The 22109-nt window shown below is 38.8% G+C and overlaps 3 protein-coding genes across 3 annotated transcripts; all 3 read left to right on the forward strand.

Annotated features, from left to right (window-relative positions):
- Positions 1-356: 356 nt before the first annotated feature.
- LOC102708639 (actin-related protein 4) lies at positions 357-9301 on the forward strand. Its single transcript, XM_006659744.3, has 20 exons — positions 357-458; positions 579-670; positions 963-1136; positions 1229-1302; positions 1883-1963; positions 2650-2710; positions 2781-2830; positions 3583-3637; positions 4088-4165; positions 4244-4297; positions 5423-5476; positions 5561-5621; positions 6282-6333; positions 6896-6962; positions 7159-7218; positions 7311-7373; positions 7524-7586; positions 8403-8467; positions 8705-8773; positions 8855-9301. The coding sequence occupies exons 1-20, from the start codon at positions 446-448 to the stop codon at positions 8898-8900; spliced, it is 1332 nt and encodes a 443-aa protein (XP_006659807.1). The 5' UTR covers positions 357-445; the 3' UTR covers positions 8901-9301.
- Positions 9302-10984: 1683 nt separating this feature from the next.
- LOC102708917 (polycomb group protein FIE1-like) lies at positions 10985-15194 on the forward strand. Its single transcript, XM_015840001.1, has 14 exons — positions 10985-11046; positions 11140-11497; positions 11837-11902; positions 12002-12124; positions 12515-12595; positions 12677-12766; positions 13010-13085; positions 13166-13245; positions 13343-13414; positions 13671-13730; positions 13905-14001; positions 14210-14273; positions 14354-14413; positions 14928-15194. The coding sequence occupies exons 1-14, from the start codon at positions 10985-10987 to the stop codon at positions 15025-15027; spliced, it is 1389 nt and encodes a 462-aa protein (XP_015695487.1). The 3' UTR covers positions 15028-15194.
- Positions 15195-16808: 1614 nt separating this feature from the next.
- Positions 16809-20945, forward strand: LOC102709196. Its single transcript, XM_006659746.3, has 4 exons — positions 16809-17766; positions 19198-19731; positions 19984-20128; positions 20476-20945. The coding sequence occupies exons 1-3, from the start codon at positions 16912-16914 to the stop codon at positions 20089-20091; spliced, it is 1497 nt and encodes a 498-aa protein (XP_006659809.2). The 5' UTR covers positions 16809-16911; the 3' UTR covers positions 20092-20128; positions 20476-20945.
- Positions 20946-22109: the final 1164 nt, after the last annotated feature.

The raw sequence follows: 22109 nt of genomic DNA on the forward strand, positions 1-22109 counted from the left end.
TAGTCGAATAGTAATGGTATATTTGAAAACTAGCAAATTTATAATACATGATGTAATTAACCCTAAAAATTTGCTAGAGCAAAACAAAGCTGTCACGTCCACTGCTTGTGGCGAGATGACGTGCCTAAAAGATTTGGATTTGGATTTAGAAGCAGTTGTAGGAGCGGTATAGATTTAATTTATTTTTAAAAATAAAAGCTTAAAAAAATGCAAAGTAACTTCACGTTTCAGTTAGACCCGTATTGGACGGCTAGGATTAGCTCTCGATCAACCGACGATCCAGATCCGACGCGGGGGCAATTTCGTCACAAGAAAAAAAATCCGCCGTCTTCTCTCCCCGCTTCACTCGGCCGTCGCCTCGCCCCGCCGCCGCCGACCTCACTCCTCACTCGCCTCACCGCCGCCGCCGCCTCCCTCCGCCGTCCCGAGCCCCGGATCTCCCGCCATGTACGGCGGAGGTAAGTTCCTCTCACGCGCCTCCGCCCCGCCGCTCCCCCGAGCTAAACCCTAAATAAGCCCTAGAGATCTGTGTCGCTCGGACTCACGGGGCGCTGCTTCGGCTTTTTCTTTTTCCGTAGATGAGGTCTCGGCCATCGTCATCGACGTGGGGTCCTACAGCTGCAAGGCGGGGTATGCCGGTGATGACACCCCCAAGGCCGTCTTCTCCTCGGTGAGAGAGCCGCTTCTCTTCCACCCCTCGCTGTACTTCTGTGGGATTGCGGGGTCTCGGGGTTGGGGGGATTCAGTGTTCGGTTGGTTCTAGTTCGTGGAGGTGGTGTTTGGAAATGATAGGTTTTGTTGCTGGCTCTGTGCACAATGCAATCCCGCCGGGGAATTTGTTATTTTTCCCCATGATTTTAGCTGTTTTAGGTCGTTGACTTCGAATTCTGATTCTGGGAGATGAAAAGAACTTTTGGTTTTCAAAGTTCTTATTGCGGTGGTATATGTTTTGTTATGTTAAGGTTGTTGGTTCAATTGAACAAACGGGAGAAACTGAGGAAGCAAAGGCAGACAAGGATGCTGACACTGCATCAGATTCTAAGAATGGAGCTAAACCTATGGATGTTGACAAAGCCAAGACAAAGCGCAAATTGTATGTTGGTCAAGAATTGGATTTCAGGAGGGATCATATGGAGGTTAGTTATCAACATTCTTAAGTATCAATTTTGGTGCTCATGATTTTGTTAACTATTGTTTTTTTTATTCTCTTCTGTGCCCCACTTAACAGGTGATTTCACCAATGAAAGATGGAACAGTTACTGATTGGGATATTGTTGACAATATATGGAATCATGCTTTCAGGTTAGTTGCTTTATCTATTTGATGCTGCCGTGAGTACTTATGTGCCAAAGTGGCATGCCACAGTTTTTGTGATGCTGAGAAGCTGGCTAGACTTGTGCAACAAAATTTGGCTAGAAAAAATAAATCTATAACATGCGGGGCACATGAGTAACAAGGTTTGGCACACCGGTGCACCACTAGTGTGTCTTGGTACCAAAGGGATGCCACAAAATGTCAAACTTCCCTAACTCGATTTTGGCAAAGTTTGGGATGAACTAAACACCCCTCTTTAACATACTTTGCTTAGAATGATCAACACAGTTCATCTTCTAGGCCTCAAGGTTATCTTTTGGATCTGAACATGGTTACTGCGTCATGCCCACCATTTTTAAATACTATGTATTTCAAGAAATCCCTTCTATGGTTACAAACTGTACATTATTTTCTGTTTACTCTCAGGCTGTTTACTTTTATTAGGATGCTGTGACATCTCTATTTGCTAACATTGATCAAATACTAGATTTTTCTCTATATGGTGTGGATATGCAAGTATGCAACTACTGAAGTTTTTTGCTTTGGTAATTTTTTCCCTACATTTCAGGCAGCGGCTACTGATCAATCCTGAGGAGCATCCTATGTTGATAGCTGAACCATCTACAAACACTGGACAGCAAAGAGAAAAGTATGACTATATGTTTGTATTTAAATTAATTGTTTTGCTAACTGCCTAACTGTATCGAACAAGATAGAGCATTGCTTGCTATAAGAGACCTAGCGGAGTAGCACATTTACTTCCATGCCTCTTATCAGTTATGACAGAACTGTATTGGTACCAGATCTGAAACTTGGCTGCATGCTTTGCTACTTCCTTTAGCAACAGACGTTAGTTTTTGCTGTGTTTGTCACTTTGTTCATACTTCCTCACTCACCAAATAAAAGGGACCTAAGCATTTAATTTTTTTTTCTCAAATGTAAGGTATCCTAGAGCAACTACCCTCATTCGAAATTCTCCCCATCTTACCCCCAAGTCTGCAACTACCTTCCTACTTCTCACACCTGTTACTTAATGAGGGGACAACGTAATCTCTTTCCTCCACCCTTAATTTCTCCAAAATAACCTAGAATCCTTATATCTGAGGACAGTAGAATCTCCAGGGACTGATGTAGTATCATGTTAATTCAAGGCTGAGGAGAGAAATAGCTTGTGGTGAATGGACACATGGAATTGTGTTTCACCCTGTATAACTTATTAATATCAACAAGCACAAGTTGTGAAGATATGAACCAGAGTTACATTTGTAATTCATCACCTATTATTTTTGTGTGGTTCTATGACAAGACCTGACTGTTCTTTTTCATGTTTTATAGAGCAGCAGAACTTATGTTTGAGAAGTACAAAGTGCCAGCATTGTTCCTAGCGAAGAATGCGGTATGTATCAGTAAAAAAAAATTGTTTGTGCAACTATTTTGTTAGTTTTAACCGTTGATTGGGTTGTCAGGTTCTCACATCTTTTGCATCTGGACGTGCTACATCTTTGGTAGTTGACAGGTGAGCATGGTCTGAACTAATCTCTTCAGCTGCTACTTACTGTTTTCCTCGTTTATCAAATGTAATACCTTCTCATTTAGCCATAATTGTCTTATGTTGTCTATTCGGCTCTTAAACTTCTTTTTTTTTATGAGGTATAAATTCTGAAGTCTTGAAATATTTTTTCACCAGTAAGGCATAGTGCACAGATATGGGGTGTATCCTACCTCATAAGTACACGTTGACAAATGTTCATGGAAGTGTAAAAATGTCTGTTATATCAAAATGAATCTTCCACCCACTGTTTCAAATATATATTTCAACGACAAATCCTGCGGAAAATGAGCTTATAAACGAAACAAACAATTAATGGTCATCTGCATCATTTTTAATGAAGGATGCATTGAAGGGTGGAATGCCAGAAATATTATCCTTAACAATGTTGCTATTCCACACCATTCATGGTTCAGACACCAATATATTCTTCACTGGTTATCTATATTGTACCTGAGTTGATTAATGCTCTTCTTTCCCCTTTTCTGTACCAGAATACCATCTTGCTCTAGGGCTTATGTATAATCACTTAAATTATTTTAGCATGTTTTAAGCCATAATATTCAGTTATTTCAATTTTGATGTCTCACAAGTCCGCTGATGTGTCTGTTGCACCTTAATGGTGTGTGGTGTGTGTGGCTTATTTCATCCTTCTCTTGGCTTTTGGGTTTTGCACGAGAAACTTTAATGGAATGACAATGCTGTCATTTTTGCTGCAGTGGTGGTGGGTCTACTGTGGTTGCTGCTGTTCACGATGGTTATGTCTTGCAGAAGGTATGATATGCTAATTATACTAATCAAAGTGTGCAATGCAGTACTTACATGCATCTAATTAGTTGGCCCCGCATGGCACTGCTTTTTGTCAAGAAACATAGCTCATTTTGAGTTTTACTTTTTTTTTATAAAATATATTTTTAGGGGTTTTCCTGTGTCACTTTCATTGTCCATCCTTATTTCCATTATTGCTGCGAGGATGACTATAAAATCTATGTAAAGTTATTAATAAAGTTCACGTTTCAAAATTTTGGCTTAGAAAAAGCAGTGCCTAGTGGAGTAATTTCATCTTTTTCACGTGAAAACTATGAAGAAGCAAAGCTCCTTTAAGACGATATAAGTTTGCCCTTTTTTGTTTTACATGGACACTTGCTCCGGACAACACGCTCACCTCCTTTCTGGAAGTCTACCTTTGATCCTACTTACTTGCTACTTATTTCCTCATTGCAGTCTGTGGCAACTTCTCCAATTGGTGGTGAATTTTTAACTGACTGTATGATGAAAAGCTTGGAGAGCAAGGGCGTTGTTGTAAGCATCTCTCTTGCTTAAGATAGCACACTAGTCTTCTTGCATGTTCATATCAAGTTTGTTCAATTCACTTTGCAGATTAGGCCCAGGTATTCATTTAAGAAGAAGGAAGTCAGCCCTGGCGAATATAAGGTGTAGTTTATTTAATACCTTTGGTGGTATTCATATTTTCCCTGGGAGCCCATTGTACTGTTGACATCTTTAGTGTACTTTTTTTTTGGAAATTGACAATAACATTTATGCTGATCTATTGGTATGTTTGAAGTTAGTTCACTTAATAAAAACAACAAGGAAAGCAAATATAAAATACTAAATAACTAACTGCCAATGGAATGACTTCACAATTCACACATTGCCAAATGATTACTGGCAGGCACAAAGCCACAAAGGTGAAAGAGCCTGAGGGGAAGTATTTTTTTTGCTGACCTCATTTCTATCACTGAATTAAGTTTTTTTTTCATGCCACATCTCTCAAAATATCCCTCGTTTTGTTCCTACGAAAGATAAATGTAAATTCCTTGTATATCCTAGTGCAGTGGTTTCTAAAGAACGGAAAATTAGCCTACAACAACAGCAATATTTAGTCTTAAACAAATTGGGGTAGGTTAGAGATTAAACCCAGCCACCCAGGTTGAACCACCCAAACCAAGATACCTCTTAAAAGAGCATGCTTCTGGCACATGGATAGAAGATACCTCTTAAAAGAGCATGCTTCTGGCACATGGATAGTTTACTTTCCACAAACTCCTATCCGAAAACAAATCTTGTATACATTCTAAGCCTTTGTTTCTCTTATGATTGCTTCGAAGTTCCAACCATGAGCAGTTTTGGCCGATACCTGCCTACTTGATCTTTGACATGGTTTTAGCATGCACTATGCACTGGTTCTTCAGTGGGCCTCTGTTGGATATTGCCAAACTAGTTCAATCTATGTAAGAAGTTTGTGCACCATTTTAAATTTCAAGAAGTTTCGTGGAGGATTACTATGGTGACTGTTCCTTAGTGTTTATGTGGGGTCTTTACAGATATCTTGGTGGTCGCATCATCCATATTGTTTATTCCTAAATTGTTGTGTTACTTACCATGATTATGTTCCACTTTGATACATTTGGATGCCATGTTTTCGCTAATTCCTTTTCTTTATTATGATATCCCACAAAGGCTTTTGTGGTACCAAGCAACAAGCTTTTGTTCACATTAGACTGGACAATTATAACGGAACCAACACCTTGTTTGACTGCATGCTTGTCTTTTCAGGTTGTAGATCTTGATTTGCCAAACACAACTGAGAGTTACAAGTTATACTGCATGGTATGTTCATTGTCAGATCTTTGCGCCTTGTTCTGTGTTGTTTTTTCTGGATACCTTTAATGGTGATGCTTCATATGTTCACAGAGAGCTATTGCTAGTGATATCAAGGAGTCTGTTTGCAGAGTTCCAGATACTGCCTTCGATGGTACAATGCATACATAAATACAATATTCTTAACTCCTTTATATTAACAAACAGTTGATCTATTGTGTGTTTCCAACTTAGTTATTACAAGGAACATTTCATTATTGAACGAGTAAATTGTACTTTACATCAGGTAAAATGCACCATGTTTCATTTTGCACTAGGTTTTTAGCACATACTTTCACTTACACCATGTTATATTGGAATAAGTGTCACTTAACACCATCATACATCATCAAAATTATGGAAGTTTAACGAAACTTGGTGAAACACGGTCTAAACTCAAGAAGTTTCATAAGTTTTACCCATATTTTACAAGATTTCGCTTTAATTATATGATGAAACCTAGTGCAAAGTGAAAGTTATTTTGATATACCCTGGTGTAAAGTAAAGTATGGGCTAAACCTGGTGCAAAGTGAAACAAGATGTCAAGATACCATCTACCCGGTGCAAAGTGCAATTTACTCTTATATGTATGCTGCCACACAGGCACATAATAGTTGGTTATGCTTATACTTATGTTTTTAGATAATGATGCTTATACTTATCTGAGGTCATGCATCATAAATTACTTTTGTTGCAGAGGCTATTTTGACCTGCCTTTTTATTATTCATTTTTTATGTTCTGCTCTTTACTATCCTTGCTTTTTCTTTAATGCAGAAGTGGCATATGCAAATGTTCCCACAACTTCATATGAGCTTCCAGATGGACAGTAAGTTGTATATCAGAATTATTTATTCACATATTTGTTCCCAATAGGTTGAGTGGTTTAATTTTGTTATGCCTTGTTGTTATGTACCTGTCCAATTAGACAGAGTATCAGCTACTTTGCTATATGTGCTTCTGGTGCATCTGTGCATGGCACCTCAGGACACCACACCAGAAAAGACTACACGACCAATTGATTTATCTATGAATCAATATACCATCCTCAGAGAAAATTGACAATATTGACATTTAATATAGTATACCTAAAAACTACTCAGAATTACACCATGATTTGTTCTCTAACCCCTCCTATGTACATAGAGCTTTGAGTTGTGACTTCAGATTGGTACATCATCTCATGAACCCAACCTCTCTAAATAATTTAGAATTTTTCATGGTCATTTGCATGTTATTTTGAGGGTGGTGCATGATGCACCAGGGGGTGTTGAGATGCACTAATATATCTTAACTTTTCCCTTGCTATTATCTTTAACTTTGTGTTTAAGATTTTGTTTTGTCATTGTACCTTTCAAGCATCTTGAACTTGCTATCTGATGTCTGAACAGAACCATTGAAGTTGGTGCGGATAGATTCAAGATTCCTGACATTTTGTTTAATCCATCTCTTTCTCAGGTTAGGTTCGAGGGAAGGAATATTACTTCCTGTGTACTTGTATTTTAGGCAGGATTTGTAACTGGTGTTGGTGCTAGTTTACTTTATTCCAGAACGAAACTAGCTTGTTTTCTTTTTCAGTAATGTTATTGATGGCTTGAAAAAATATTTTAACTATGCTAACTCTCACATGCACACAAAATTTTGTGATCAATAGACTATTCCTGGAGTTGATGGATTTGCAGATACCATGTCAAGTCGTGGTCTTCCACGAATGGTGAGTTAAACATGAGATTACACTTGCGTATACTGCTGTGCATTCCCGGCAGTTCACATTACTGAAGCTTCTATCATTGTTACTTTCCTCAGGTCATTGATAGTGTAAATAGGTGTGATGTTGACATTCGCAAGGAGCTACTTAGCAGTATTCTGGTAAATACCCTATAAATTCTTGAACTACATTTTGCTATTCTCTCTTCCTCTCGTGGAGTTGCCATTCATGAGCTTATTGACATTTGTCCCAATATTCTTCTAATTTCTGTTAATAGAATTCTAACATCTACAAACATGCACTGTGGATAGCTTTCAGGTGGCTCATCATCGATTCTGCAGTTGAAGGAGCGGCTAGAGAAAGAAGTTCTTGAGGTATATGTTTTTCTTCAGAACAAACTAGGACTGCCATCATCCAGTTTATACTCCCCAATCTAAAATCGAAATGTGTCATTTTATAGTCTGTGCAGCCAAACTTTTTAAGTTTTTAATTACTAAAATACGTCGAAATGTTCTGTGGTTGTTGCATGTACATGTATTTATAGGTTTGTCTTTGTAATGAAAAGTATCTTTTTATCATTACATTTTTGTAATAATATATGATTTAAGGACATGCTCGATGTATAAATGAAGAACCAGATAGTAAGGTAGGTCCCAGATTATTCACCACCACGTTTTTGCTATCCCCACAATGTAGTGGTAATTAAGATGGGCTCCACACATTAAAAAATTGAGTAGGATGAGAGACTTTTGGCTACCATTCCAGAAAATTATTACAAACCCTGTATATCGATTGTTGTTAATTTGCTTGATGCTGGTAGACAACAACCTGGTAGTTGTTACTATCCCTTCCAACAATGGTTACAACCAGTTAGTAGGGGTGAATTAAATGCTTACTATCTACTTTTGAACCACATTGTGGTTCCCATTGACAAACTATAATCGTAGAAGTAGCCAAAGGTTTGTAGTTGGCGTCCATTGATGTCTCAAACGGCATCTGCTTACAATAGGGGAACAACATACAAGAATAAATGAATCTCAATTATCTCATTTGTTTCTTGGGGTTTATTAATAATGGGTTACAGTGTAGTTCATAAGTCTTCCGTACACTGTACTTGAGGCGATTGAAATTGTTTTCTTAGATCTTGTAGCAGTAAGGCTTGTTCTTATATCTCCCTCAAAATATTGCAGGAGTCTTCTGGTAATACTCGTGTAAAGGTTTTGGCAAGTGGAAATTCAGTAGAGAGGCGATTCAGGTATTTACTTTTCCATTTGAAGCCTTTATCCTTCCCAGTTTGCATTGACGTATGCTCTACCTGCTTTATCGACTAGTGAATAGTGCAGAAGTTTAGACGAGTGCCATATGTGTCTGAAACATACCAAAACATGCAGATCACCTTTTTTTCTAGTCAAACATACCTTGTGGGTGTGGACTTAATCCTTTTGATGTCCAGTAACATCTTATATGTCTATTTGCTATGATTTGGGTGCAGTGTTTGGATTGGAGGGAGCATTCTTGCATCTCTCGGCTCGTTCCAGCAAATGTGGTTCTCCAAAGCAGAGTAAGCTTGGTGTTTTCAGATCATGATTGCGTTGCTCATCTTGGACACCTCATAAATTAAACGTGATCTATCTCGCAATAGGTACGAAGAGCATGGTGTATCCTACATCCAAAGGAAGTGTCCATGAAACTGGGGAACCTTGCCACCGAGTTGTATCGCCAAAGGGTGCATGATGCAGACGCGATTACTGCCACCCTGTTGTTGAGCTATCATGACTATCATCAGACTATTTATCATCATTATGCTATGACTAGTTAGTTTGTAGATTTTTGAGGGCAACATAAAAAACCAATCTAGCTAAAATACCTGTCCATCCTTGATGGTAGATCCTAGTTCATGTGTTGAATCTTTTCTCCCTGCTGTAGAATGTAATGAGTTGCTCTCAAGTCTGTATTTTAGAGTATATTTTCAATTATTTGGGATCAGCTGATTGTTGTACTACTGATACACCACCAACTTAGTTATGTCAGCAGTTGTTGAACTTAAAACATTGGGTTAGCTAAGAGTGGTCTTGATTGTAGTTGTTAATCACATGTTATTCGTGGACATTCTGTGCTGGATCTTTATCAACCACGATCCGATCAGCTTCTGTAACACTCTTCATCGAACGTAGAATGCCAATCGCACGGAAAATGGAATGTAAAGGAATATTAATCCTAAGTCACAAATTGTTTTGATTCAGGAATGTTTTGGTCCAGCATTTCAAAAAGTCCTTTATAATCAGTTATTTTTTCCTGTTTTGTTATTTCGAAATTCAACATCTATTTAATTTGCACTGCTCGCTAATTTCAATAGATTGATATACTGAATAAATACTAAAGGAGCATATCGGCTCTCTTAATACAATAGCTTGTTTTTAGCAAAACTTATTTTGAATTTTGGCCTCACATTTTGAAGGACGGTTGAGACGCACCATAGTCGTTCTTTTTTTAAAAGTAAAAAATTGATTGACAGACAAAAGTTTAAACACATATGCGCTGAATATTATTGGAGTACTTATGTAGTAGATATTTTTCTCAATTACAATACTTTATTAACTTAGCCCCTAGGGCACTAAAACACCTTCAACAATCTTGTGAAGCCTAAGAGGCAATATTGACCTAATACAACATTTTAGTACGGTGGAGTGACTTCACAATAGCAGGCACAACAGACCAAGTATAATAGACATGGTATTCATATTCACCATTGTAAAGTTTTGACTTAACAATTCTCCTATAAGATGATCTGTACAACCTTTATGTCAATCACACTTAAGAAGATGATCAACCTTTTTTTAATAAGCAGCCCACCATATGGATCAAGATATGTAAACTTCACCACCAAGAATTCTCATCAAGTTGCTTGGCTCATCTATGCTATTGTTAAGGAAAAAATTATGGCATATTCCATCTTTCGAAGCAGTAGTCACATTGTCCACCCTATGAATTAAATTGAGGTCCTAGAAATTTCCACAAACTAAAACTTATAGAATAGTGGACCATATGTATTAATAGAAAATCCCATTTGAGTGCATTCAGTTTTGGAAAGCTTAGATATTTATGTTGGAGATGATTTTAGGACAAGCCAACTGGCAACTGCAATTCTTGCTTTCATCCACATCTACCTCATCACCATTTCTTCTTCTTCCTTCTCATTGTCACCACCTTCCACATTAGTGAATTCATCCTCCTTAGTTGGGAATGACACCTCATCACATCTACCATTGCTTAGCTAACTAGGTAAGCTAAGTAAGCAATTAGAATATAACCCGTAGCGTTTGTTTCCATCACACTTACAAGATGTAAATTTTATAGAAAAAAGTGTGCTACCCACAAGCCTACTATATGTATGAAACGGAGGATACATAAGTCCATAACCCAGTACTCTTTAAAATTGGACGGCCCATATATACTATTTAAAAGCCCATTTAGCCCATTCAATATTAGAAACCCTAGGGTTTTTTCCCTATAAAAGATATCTATGTCATTGTTGCTTTTCCAACCCGCCCGCCGCCGCTCCCTATTCCCATTTCATCCCATCCTCTCTTCCTGAGCGTTTCTCTCCCCTTGTCCAAGCAAGAGGTACCGCACTTTTCTTTTTATTTGAAATCTTTGCTTTGTTTTACTATCATCGTTCATGATTTTTAAAGACGTTTGAGCAGCGAGTACAACTCAAAGCGATATTTGAGATTGTTATCGTTGCTTGTGATAGAAAGTACGCATCCTCAAAATGGATAAGCCGCGAGCAAAGACGGGTCCCGCAAACAAGAACCACAAATCGTCTCGAAAATAGTAAGTGGTTTTATTATATAGCACATTTTTTTAGAGGATACATATCCCACAAATGGTTCAAACACATCTAATGCCACAACATCTGAATTGAAGTGCGGCGCCGCATGATGCCAAACCGCCCCGTTATACGCATCGCAACCCCTCCGTCACCGCCTCTGCCATTGCTTCTGAACCAAGAGATGCCAAGGAAAGTCCATCTTCAGCGACAGATGCCAAGGAAACGGTGCAAAAGTTTCCGACCATCCCACCGCTTCCTGCGCGGATCACAAAGTTGGTGCCATTAGAGGGGCTGGGATGTGAGGAGGTGGTGGGGTCGCTGACGCCGAGCGAGGAGCGAGAGTACAAGGCAACCAACAAGCACACCGAGGGGAAGCGACCTGTCTACGCTATCGTTTTCAACTTCCTCGATGTTCGCTACTACGATGTCTTCGCCACCGCTTGTGGTCCACGTGTAAGATTTCTTATGGGGTGCCATGTAGATCTTAACAGGGAAGTAGTAGCATTTTATTTTTTTTATATAATTTGATAGAAATTTAGGATTTTACCTTATTCTTCTATTGGAATTACAGGTTTTTTAATCCGACTTTTTGCATTCACTTTACACTCTATAATACATTTTTAAAAAGAATACAATTTTTCTGTAAATTTTGATCAAATTATCAATAGGGGAGGGAATATTTGGATCATAGATTTCCTTTTTCAGAAAATATATTTTAATGGATAGGGTTATGCATATATTTTAATTTCAATGTGTGTATGTTGAGGTGGTGTGCACTCGTGAACCTTGCAGCTGTCAACCTACCGCTGCCTCATGAATGGTAACTTTGCTCTTTTGCAAGGATATCTTGATGACAATGTAAGCTCTGGCAGCAATCTCCATTGTGTTATTTTCATTAATTAGGCTTTGATGGCATTCCTTTTCCTAATGATGGTGTGGGTCTTCATTGCCTTGCAGAACAATGAGTCATTCTTCACTGTGAGCTGGGCTTGTGATGTTGATGGCAATCCATTGTTAGTGGCTGCAGGAAGCACTGGAGTCATTCGAGTCATCAACTGTGCCACTGAGAAGGTGCATAAGGTGAGTAAGGTTTAGTAGTGCCATATTATTTTCTCTGTCATTACTTCTTCAAGCTTGGATTAACTTTTACTATGCATCATTCTATATTATTTCCCCGGTAATATGTGTCAAGCTAAATTTATAACTTTCTCAAAACAGTTTCTTATATGATAGAAGAAAGTTCCTTTTTCTTTTGAGAAAACAAATTTTTAGAGATGTGGAGCAAATAATAATCCAGTGAAGAAACTAAAAAGAGTGGGCCCTTAGGTGCAAAACCAGAGTCATGTGCACCCTAATTTGTCTTTAGCATGCCTAGTGAAAAAATTGGCACATGAACTATTTATCATCCTATACCAAGTATATAATGGATGTGTGGGCAGTGTCTTATTTCTGATTATGAGAAATTTACAGAGTCTTATTGGACATGGTGGTTCAATAAATGAAATAAAATCTCAACCACTGAAGCCTTCACTCATCATTTCTGCAAGCAAGGTTGGAAGATTACTTTGTCTGAATCTGATATCTACATTAATTGTTATTTTTACTAATATTGTTTCCCATGGAATTATTTAGGATGAATCTATTAGGCTGTGGAATGTGCAGACAGGGATCTGCATTTTGGTTTTTGCTGGAGTAGGTCACAGGCATGAAGTTCTTGGTGTTGTAAGTTGATTATGTCTCATCTACGGCGATTTTTTTCTACTGTAATTCTACTAACTTGAAATTATCCTGAAGACAGCATTTCTCCAGATTTTCTGGTGTCACCTTTTGTTTTGACCAGATCTGATTTTTATTCATTTCACTAGGAGTGAACTAAATATTTGGTCCTTGGTCACTGAATTTATGTGCATCCTTTCATTACAGTAGGAGTGTGAATAATAATCATAATTAATATTATTGCTGTAGGATTTCCACACATCTGATATCTACCGCTTTGCAAGTTGTGGCATGGACAACACTGTGAAAATCTGGTCAATGAGAGGTTAGTGATCCATTTCATGGTAACTAAATTTTTTTAATAATTGACTAATGCTTATGAGTGAAAGTATGTGAATTCTATAGAATTCTGGCCATATGTTGAGAAGTCTTATTCATGGACTGAAGTCACATCAAAATTTCCAACAAAATTTGTCCAATTTCCGGTATGCTTACCATCTGCCGATCATATCTGAATCTGTTCTATAATTTGTTACATAATGATATTTATACCTAATATGGTTATCATATCTCTCTTTTCAGGTCCTGGTTGCTGAAGTACATTCTAACTATGTGGACTGTACTAGGTGGCTTGGGGACTTAATCCTGTCGAAGGTAAATTTGTTACTACTATTATTCTTTTCAAGTTAATATTTCTATTGCTCTCAAATCTTTATATCGTGGCTTTATCCTATTCATAAGGGTAAAATTGTTATTAATCTTTTGAAGCCAATATTTCTAGTTCTTACAAGTGATTATGTCATGGCTGTATCCTATTCATACGGATACTGCAAATTTCTAGGCTGTACCAAGAACAGTCTTTCAAATCATTAGATTAATAAATCTGATCTGTGCCACTATGAATTTGCAGAGTGTTGAAAATGAAATTGTGCTGTGGGAACCGATCACAAAAGAACAAAGTCCCAGCGAGGTGATATATAATTTAATTTTTCTACAATTACAGACCTTGTTTACTGGTCCAAAATTCCAAAATACTTTTAGCTATGTTGATTTTCTGAAAGTAAAAATGTTACTTTATTTCTTAGTGTCCCTACCATACTAAATGTCTTCCACTAAGAAGAAATATTCTTCTTTTCATTTGTAGGGTCACATTGATATTCTTCAGAAGTACCCTGTGCCAGACTGTAACATCTGGTTCATGAAATTCTCATGTGATTTTCACTTCAATCAGATGGCAATAGGTAATATCTAATGTTGCAATGTTTACTTAATGAATCTTTTTTTTTGTCAGAGTTGATGAATCGTTTTTTTTCGGTTACTGTTACAACTGTCTATTAATTTCACACAGCACAATGTCTTCTTTGGAAAGAAATGAATAATCTTAGTATTGATTTTGATATTTAGAAAAATGTCAAATGCTGGAGGATAATCATTTTCTTATTGAAACAGGCAACCGTGAAGGTAAAATCTATATCTGGGAAATACAGGCCAGCCCTCCTATTCTAATTGCTCGGTAATATTATTAACTGCAAGAACTCAAGTTGTTTTCATCATCGTCATGTCTTATTCATGTGTGCAAACCATCATTTGCAGGCTAAGCCATCCACAACTGAAATCAGCCATAAGGCAAACTGCAGTCTCTTTTGATGGAAGGTACATTGCTACATTCATTCTGTTCATCCTGTTGCGGTACAAATTCAAGCTTGAATCAGTGTACCAAATTTCAGAAAACCGCTACTATTATGTCTAAACTTATTTCGCTGCAAATTTAGCTAGCAATTTCACAAATTTACAACGATAATAACAAACTTTATTGAACTGGTAGACCGGGTCCACCTATCGTGCACACATATAATACTTGTAATGTTGCAAGGTAGGCCTACATCCCAAACACACACATGGAATAAAAGTTACCGTTTTTTTATAAAGTAGTTCACTGTTATTGTAGCTCTGTGAAATGTCCAACTAAAGTGACATCAAAGTGATAATTTTGAATGGATATTTTCAATTTTATTAAATTTACTCTACTAAGTATCATTTATCCTCTGCTTATTAATTGTGATGGAGCTAGCCTATCCTTTGCACTGTGTTGATGCATCTTTTTTATTTATTTATTTATGGTCTGTTCTAGGTTGCATAAAAATGTGTTGTTATGTTTTTTTTCCAGCACAATCCTTGCCTGCACCGAGGATGGCAATATATGGCGTTTTGATGAAGTGGAGCAGCCAGTAGTTCCAACTCCCAAGCAAGAAACAAAAGTGAATTAGCAATGATATACTATTAATTAATAAGCCGAGTTGGCGATTTATTATCAGTGATTCAGTGAACTGCGATTTGATTTTTCAACAGTCTCAAGTGGTTTATTAGCTGAATGTTAATCATTACAACTTACCTGAGGATGTTGTGGATGACTTGGTTTCATTAATCATTTTTCCTGGAGTAAACTCAATCTCTCCATTTGTTTCAGCTCTGTGAAATCATCATATCATTATGCATTCCCATTAATTCCCAACAGGTTTTGGTGGTAATTAGTTTATTCCAGCTAAACCAATAATCGTCATGCTTGAAGCAAATCGTGCATGCTCTTATTCTGACACAGTTTGCTGTGATATATATCATCATCATCTAGCTCCAAAATCATTTCAGCCAAATGATTAATTATGCTGGCCTGCCTGTGTAAGATTAGTCGTATATATGCAGAGACCAGAGCATGAGCAGCCATTGGAACGTAGACGGTGACGACTACGGCTCCTCTGACTTAAGTCAAAGAGACGTGGATGGTTGACAGTAGATCCTATCGTGTATGAGTCTATATCTCAGTCACTCTAACTTAAATCAGAGGAGCTCGTTCTGGATGGATGAACGGTGATGCGGTTGCCGTTTGGCGCCAAAAATGGCGTCGTCAGGTCGTCGTCTTCTTCCTCGCGCCATTCGGCTGCACATGGAATTGTTTGAACCAGCATTAACCATACGCGTGTTCGTTTGATAATGCTAGGCTGGGTAGCTAATTGAAAGCGCAGGAGAAAAAAAAAGATAGAAAAAGAAGCAGAAAAGCAAGTAGAATCACATGGTAAAAGATGAAACTGATGCACAACTGCACAAGGGAGAGCACACGCTGGAGCACGGCAACGATGATCACAGGCTCACATGCCAACTCTTTTCCCTTTTTTTGAGTTTTGACGACTAACTTTTGTGGCGTCCTATATATCAAAGTTTTAGTTTTAGATGCATAACTTGTCATATGGTTTACATCACACTAAGTGAAAATATTACATATATGTGGAGGGACATCGAGGTGTGATTTGTGGATTGGTAGTTACGTGACTCTATTGAGTTGACCATGGTTTATATATTCTAGTGTACATAAATATTACATCGTTTAAACTTTATGTATGTTTGCATACCGACCGTATGTTACAACTAAATTTTATTAAAAAAATATTATTAGTATGTTATTAAAGTGAATTTATTAAAAAGGTTTAATATTTAGGTCTCAATTATTTTTCCTTTTAAAAAAGTAAGAGAGAGCTAATGGTGAGGTAAATGAAAGATTCACTATCTTTCACCACCAATACTATCTTCTCTATAGGAATATAGAAATATAATTAAATCAGATATTTATCGTTATCCAACTGTGTTGTTAAACCCAATTTAAGACTGCATACTACGGATATGCGCATACATAATGATATACATGTTGTTATGATTACTATGTTTTATGTAATAGAAAATAGGTTTATATTGTCTTAGATATTTCACAAGGATTACATAAAATTTTAGACTCCACTACGCTTCAATTTATTATAGTACTCCTTTCTATTTTAACTCATTATTTTTTGGCATACATTTAAACATTCGTCTTATTTAAAAATATATAATTATTATTTATTCTGTTGTGATTGGACTTATTACTAGGTATATTCTAATTATAACTTATAATTTTTATAATTTGCTAAATACTTTTAAATAGGACAGAGACGAATAGTTAAGTATATAAAAGTAGTTAACGACATCATTATTAAAATTGTTAAAACATGGAGTATTTGTGAAGAGGGGGAGACAAATGGTTTTGATTTGAAGTGGAGAAGTGAGACGGTTGGGTTTCTTCCCGGCTCACTGCAAACACTTCGCTCCGCCGCCGCGTCCGCGCCATGGCGACGCCGCCGTCGCGCCCGCGCCTCCCTCTCCGCCCACTCCTCCTCTCCCTCCCGCTGCTCTCGCTCCTGCTCCTCCTCCTCCTCGTCCACCGCCACCGCCCCGCCCCGCCGCCTCCCCTCGTGCCCGCTTCCCTCCTCGCCACCGCCACCGCCTCGGCCGCCACGCGCCGCGACGACTCGCCGCGGCGAGCGTCTTCTTCCGCGACGGAGCAGGCTCCGACGACGAGGATGGAGCACGTGGTGTTCGGCATCGCCTCCTCCCGCCGCACGCTGCCGCTCCGCCTCCCGCTGCTCCGCCTCTGGCTCCAGGCCCCGGCGCGCGCGTACCTCTTCCTCGACGGCCCGGCCCCGGCCGCCGCCGCCGCGTCCCTGCCGCCCAACCTCCGCGTCTGCGTCTCCTCCAGTGACGCCTCCCGCTTCCCCTACACGCACCCGCGCGGGCTCCCCTCCGCCGTCCGCGTCGCGCGCATCGCCAAGGAGCTCCTGCAGCTCGAGCGCCCCCGCGGCGGCAGCACGCCGCCGCCGCCGCCGCGGTGGCTCGTGCTCGCCGACGACGACACGGCGTTCGTCCTGCCCAACCTCCTCCACACCCTCTCCCGGTACGACTGGCGCGAGCCGTGGTACCTCGGCGCGCGGTCCGAGTCCGCCGCGCAGAACGCCTGGCACGGCTTCGCCATGGCCTACGGCGGCGGCGGCATCGCCGTCAGCTGGCCGCTCGCCGCCCGCCTCGCCCGCGTCCTGGACTCCTGCATCCTCAGGTACCCGCACCTCTACGGCAGCGACGCCAGGATCTACGCCTGCGTCGCCGAGCTCGGCGTCGAGCTCACCCACGAGCCTGGATTCCACCAGGTGCACCAACACCTTCTTCTCAAAGCTTCCTCTTTTTTTGTTTCTCTTTCCCCTTCTCATCAGCATCAACATGCTACATTTATCCTAATGGAATGTTAGGTTGGATTAATTACTGACCATCCAGTAATCTGCTAGTGTGGTGCATTCCATTGTACTAGATTGATAGATACTAGTGGATCGTTAAAGAATGGAATTTTTAAGCAAAATTTGGTACACTTGACACCTGACAGATGAGTAGAGGGGGAATTATCTGAGGACATGCCTGACCATATTAGACAAATCTTATCTTGCGCCTCAACTATTATCATGGCATTATCTGTAACAATGGTCGTTCTTCTCTAATAATTTAGTCATTATGTAGTACAATCCTGTTGCTTCCTGTACTCTGTTCAGCCTTCTCAAGTCTAGTCAGACTGTAGTTCAGAGGCCATAAGTAGGTGGGTGATTGGAAAAACCTGAATGCTATATTTGTAAATGAAAAATTATTTGTGAATAAAATTTTTATATACGTGTTTTTAACTTTCTAAAGCCAAAACTAAAAAATAAACTATAATGAAAAAAATCATAAAATATACTTCAAATTTAAGGTTGAAAATTCAAATTTTGTCTTATAAGCATAAATAGAAGCGAAAAGATGGCAGTGGTAGTCTTTGATACTAACTTATCAATTTTTGGAAGAACAATTGTTGGATCCAAGGTTACGGTTGAACTTGCTTGGCATAAAGGAAATTGCGCCCTCGATGGAAGCAAGTCTTATGAGCCTTGAGCTGTCTGCATTCAGAATACCTTTTGCTTCCACTAAAAATGTCAGTGTGCATTGTTGTCTGCATAGGTTTGTGCCGTACATAGACTTCTCAAGAAAAGGCTTATCCTTTTAGAATGCTCTCAAGAAATGCAGAACCACACCGCACCAATCCTGTAGAGTGCTCTCAAGAAGTGTACATACACATGGAACCATACAGAAGCGATGGGTACTGGCTACCCACTACAGCTACGAATTGCTGGGTCAATACGAAATCCTTGCCACTGCCCACTGGATTTAGTGATCCGTGCTGGTGCATCAACTTTGATGTGAGGTCACTTGAAAGTGGGTGCTTTGGTCCACATGCCATACATCCCTTTCAGATAATCTCAAGCTCTCGACATCGCTATCTTAATGCTGTCAAAATGGCATCTTAATGATGTTGTCAACTAATGGCTGTTACTGAAATAGGCAGCAGAAACTATTTCCTTTTGTTACATTTATTTCTGTTACTTAATGAATTGAATAAACAACTAGTCAAACATTATGTCCAAAGAGTCAGTATAAAAGGCATGATCCTTAACTTAAGGACTCATAGACATGAAGCTTGACCATAGATTTACTTGAATTATGCAACGGAAAAGGCATGATCCTTAACTTGTATGTTGTGTTGCTTTTATTTTATCCAGATCGATCTTCATGGGGACATATCTGGACTCCTAAGAGCTCATCCACTTACTCCTTTAGTTTCGTTGCACCACCTTGATCATGTCTATCCGCTTTACCCTGGTATGGATCGTGCATCAGCGGTGGAGCATTTCTTCAGAGCTGCCAATGCTGATCCAGCAAGGATCCTTCAACAGACAGTGTGCTATGATCATTCGAAAGCAATTACTGTATCAATAGCTTGGGGCTATTCAGTTCAGGTGTACAAAGGGAATGTCTTGCTTCCTGATCTCCTTGCTGTGCAGAAAACATTTGTGCCATGGAAAAGGGGTCGCAATGTTACCGATGTTTTTATGTTTGATACCAAGCATTATCCAAGGGATGAATGCAAAAGAGCTGCTCTTTTCTTCCTCAAAAGCATTTCTTCCGGTGAAGGCAAGATCAAAAGCGATTACAGTAGGCAGCAACCTAAAAGATGCTTGCCTAACTTGACTCCACTGGGGAATATTCATAAAATAAAAGTGACATCTGAGCCATTACGTCTGGTTACTGGGAAGGTATGACTATGATGGTTTCCTGGCTTAAATTTCAGTGCGTACATTAATTTTATTATTGTTTTTTTGACATAAGAAGGTAAGGTAGCTCTACCTTATAGCCATTTCATTGATAGAAATTAGGTGTTACAAGACTGTCAAGTTAAAATAAAATGAAAAGACAGAGTAGAGAAATTTACAGGGTCGGGGGTGAATTTACAGGGAAAGCTTTTATAGACAATTTTATTGTTGTTATTTACTGTTGTGCATTTTCAGGCTTTAAGAAGGCATTGCTGTGATGTTGTGCCTTCTTCATCTGAAACCAACATGGGTATTAACATCAGAAAATGCAAAGATGATGAACTGATTGCGATGCATTCTTAGTCATATCTTAAATCGAACTGGAAGCTCCTCCTCTGTAGTAAGTTCCTCCTCACATCTCTTTGTACTTCCATGAATAACCCACAGAATTTCCCTGAACATGCCTCGATTGCTTTTATCATAGGAAAAGTGCATTTCCATTTTATTTTCGGGTTCATACCATTAGCCCCATGAAGTCCATTTATTCCACAGATTGATGCTATAAACTGCCACGATAAGGAAACACAACTAATGTTTATATGGTTTATCATACTAAATAAATACATGTTTTAAAATGCCCATGAGTTTTGCTTTTGCTTTGAAATAAATGCAAGAAATTTGTATCAATGTATTTTCATAAATATTTTTTCCTCATATCAACTGGTCCTTTTTTGTATGATGTTGCAGGAATTCCATATATAGCTTCCTAGTACAGACAGTGACAGCATGACAGGAGAAATTAAGCTGACTCGCATTATAGGTTCTACATGCTGTTTAGTGGGTCAATTGGAATCTCCTTTACACAGGAGTGAAGGCACCATCATTTGTTTGTGCTATACTCTGATCTTTAATTAGCTTGAGAGTAACCAAAGAAAAAGCATAGCGGCCTCCTTTTGCTGAGCAGAGTTGGGGTGGCATCCTGTTGCAGATACTGAAACTAGAACAGCATCAATACATGGATAGATATATAGACAGATACCTGAGATGTGAAACATCACACTTCATTTTTTACTTTACCTAGCATATATGCTCAGTCAATTATGATATTTTTACCTTGACTTTTTTTCGCTGTGTAACTTGAATACATTGGCAATGTATGTATGTGTCAATGTCTCATACAATTATGCATGTATATGCTTACAGTATACATATATATAATAAATATAACATGACAATTAATTCCAGGTCCAGGTCCTAGTCCTAGTCCTAGTTGGGATTACATGGCAATCCTGTTGAGTTGAACTGCTTTTGACATATTATTACATGGTTGTTTGGGCCTCCATCTGGGCCCATCCATTTGTATGGGCTGTGATTTTGACTGTGGATGTGGCAGGATATCGGCCTATCCAAAAGGGCCTTTTCTAAACTTTCTAATCATCCTACAGGGCTAAACTTGGTTTGCTGTTGGGCTCAAGTGGGCCCTCCAGCCTGGTAATGTGGGCCATCAATGGGCCTACTCCAAATTAGTGAGAATTTCTGGATGGGCCTCGTCGTCGCTGGAGTTTCTTCCGTTTGATTAATTATTCAGTATGGATGATGATCCTTGATGTTTGTGAGTGGATATGACTGCTGAATATACATGGTATTTTGAGGCTTTCATCATGATTTTGTCAAATATATGTTTGTGAGTGGGTGCAAGAAAGTAACAGAAAAACATTTTACTGAATTTTACATGAAATTTACGTGTGAGATACTCGACACAGAGGAAACATGAAATGAATATAGGTAATTTACCTCGAATTAAACTCGTTTGAATTAAAAAGGTGAAGTTGTTGGACCCTTGGAGGGATGGGGGCAAAATTTGTACACCGAACCAACAAAAGAATAAAATGTCCCAGCAGGTATATATAAAACTAGCTATTACATATATCTGCATTATGTGATGTCATACATGTTTGTGCATTGTGAGTGGATTATGTCTACGGTGCTCTAGTTAGAATTCTACTACTTATCATATCATCCATAGAATATTTATCGTTAATTTAGAGTTCTACTATAAGTGAAAAAATATTTTACTATTGGTTCAATATGATAGTATAAATAGATATGATCTGTTGAATTTGAAAATTAAATTATTTAGATTAGTTCTACTATCATTGGAGCATTGTGAAACAAGTACTGTGAGTGGCTGCATCAAACTAGCAGAATGCTTTCAAGAAATGCTCTGGTTCCTGGGAAGGTATGACTACGATGGTTACCGTTGTTTTTTTTTAAAAAAAAATAAAAAACTATTTTGTGTTCTCAGGCTTTAAGACGGCATTTTTGTGATATTGTGCCTTCTTGGTCTGTAGCCACCATGGATATTAACATCACCAAATGCA

Source organism: Oryza brachyantha, chromosome 8 (assembly GCF_000231095.2).
Source record: "Oryza brachyantha chromosome 8, ObraRS2, whole genome shotgun sequence".
Taxonomy (NCBI): Eukaryota; Viridiplantae; Streptophyta; class Magnoliopsida; order Poales; family Poaceae; genus Oryza; species Oryza brachyantha.

Coding starts and splice junctions, on each gene's coding strand:
- LOC102709196 (XM_006659746.3), top strand. CDS start 16,912: ATGGCGACGCCGCCGTCGCGCCCGCGCCTCCCTCTCCGCCCACTCCTC. Junction 17,767..19,197: donor ACGAGCCTGGATTCCACCAG/GTGCACCAACAC, acceptor TATTTTATCCAG/ATCGATCTTCATGGGGACAT. Junction 19,732..19,983: donor TACGTCTGGTTACTGGGAAG/GTATGACTATGA, acceptor GTGCATTTTCAG/GCTTTAAGAAGGCATTGCTG.
- LOC102708917 (XM_015840001.1), top strand. CDS start 10,985: ATGGATAAGCCGCGAGCAAAGACGGGTCCCGCAAACAAGAACCACAAA. Junction 11,047..11,139: donor CACAAATCGTCTCGAAAATA/GTAAGTGGTTTT, acceptor TCTGAATTGAAG/TGCGGCGCCGCATGATGCCA. Junction 13,415..13,670: donor GGGACTTAATCCTGTCGAAG/GTAAATTTGTTA, acceptor ATGAATTTGCAG/AGTGTTGAAAATGAAATTGT.
- LOC102708639 (XM_006659744.3), top strand. Junction 6,963..7,158: donor TTAATCCATCTCTTTCTCAG/GTTAGGTTCGAG, acceptor TGTGATCAATAG/ACTATTCCTGGAGTTGATGG. Junction 8,468..8,704: donor TCAGTAGAGAGGCGATTCAG/GTATTTACTTTT, acceptor ATTTGGGTGCAG/TGTTTGGATTGGAGGGAGCA.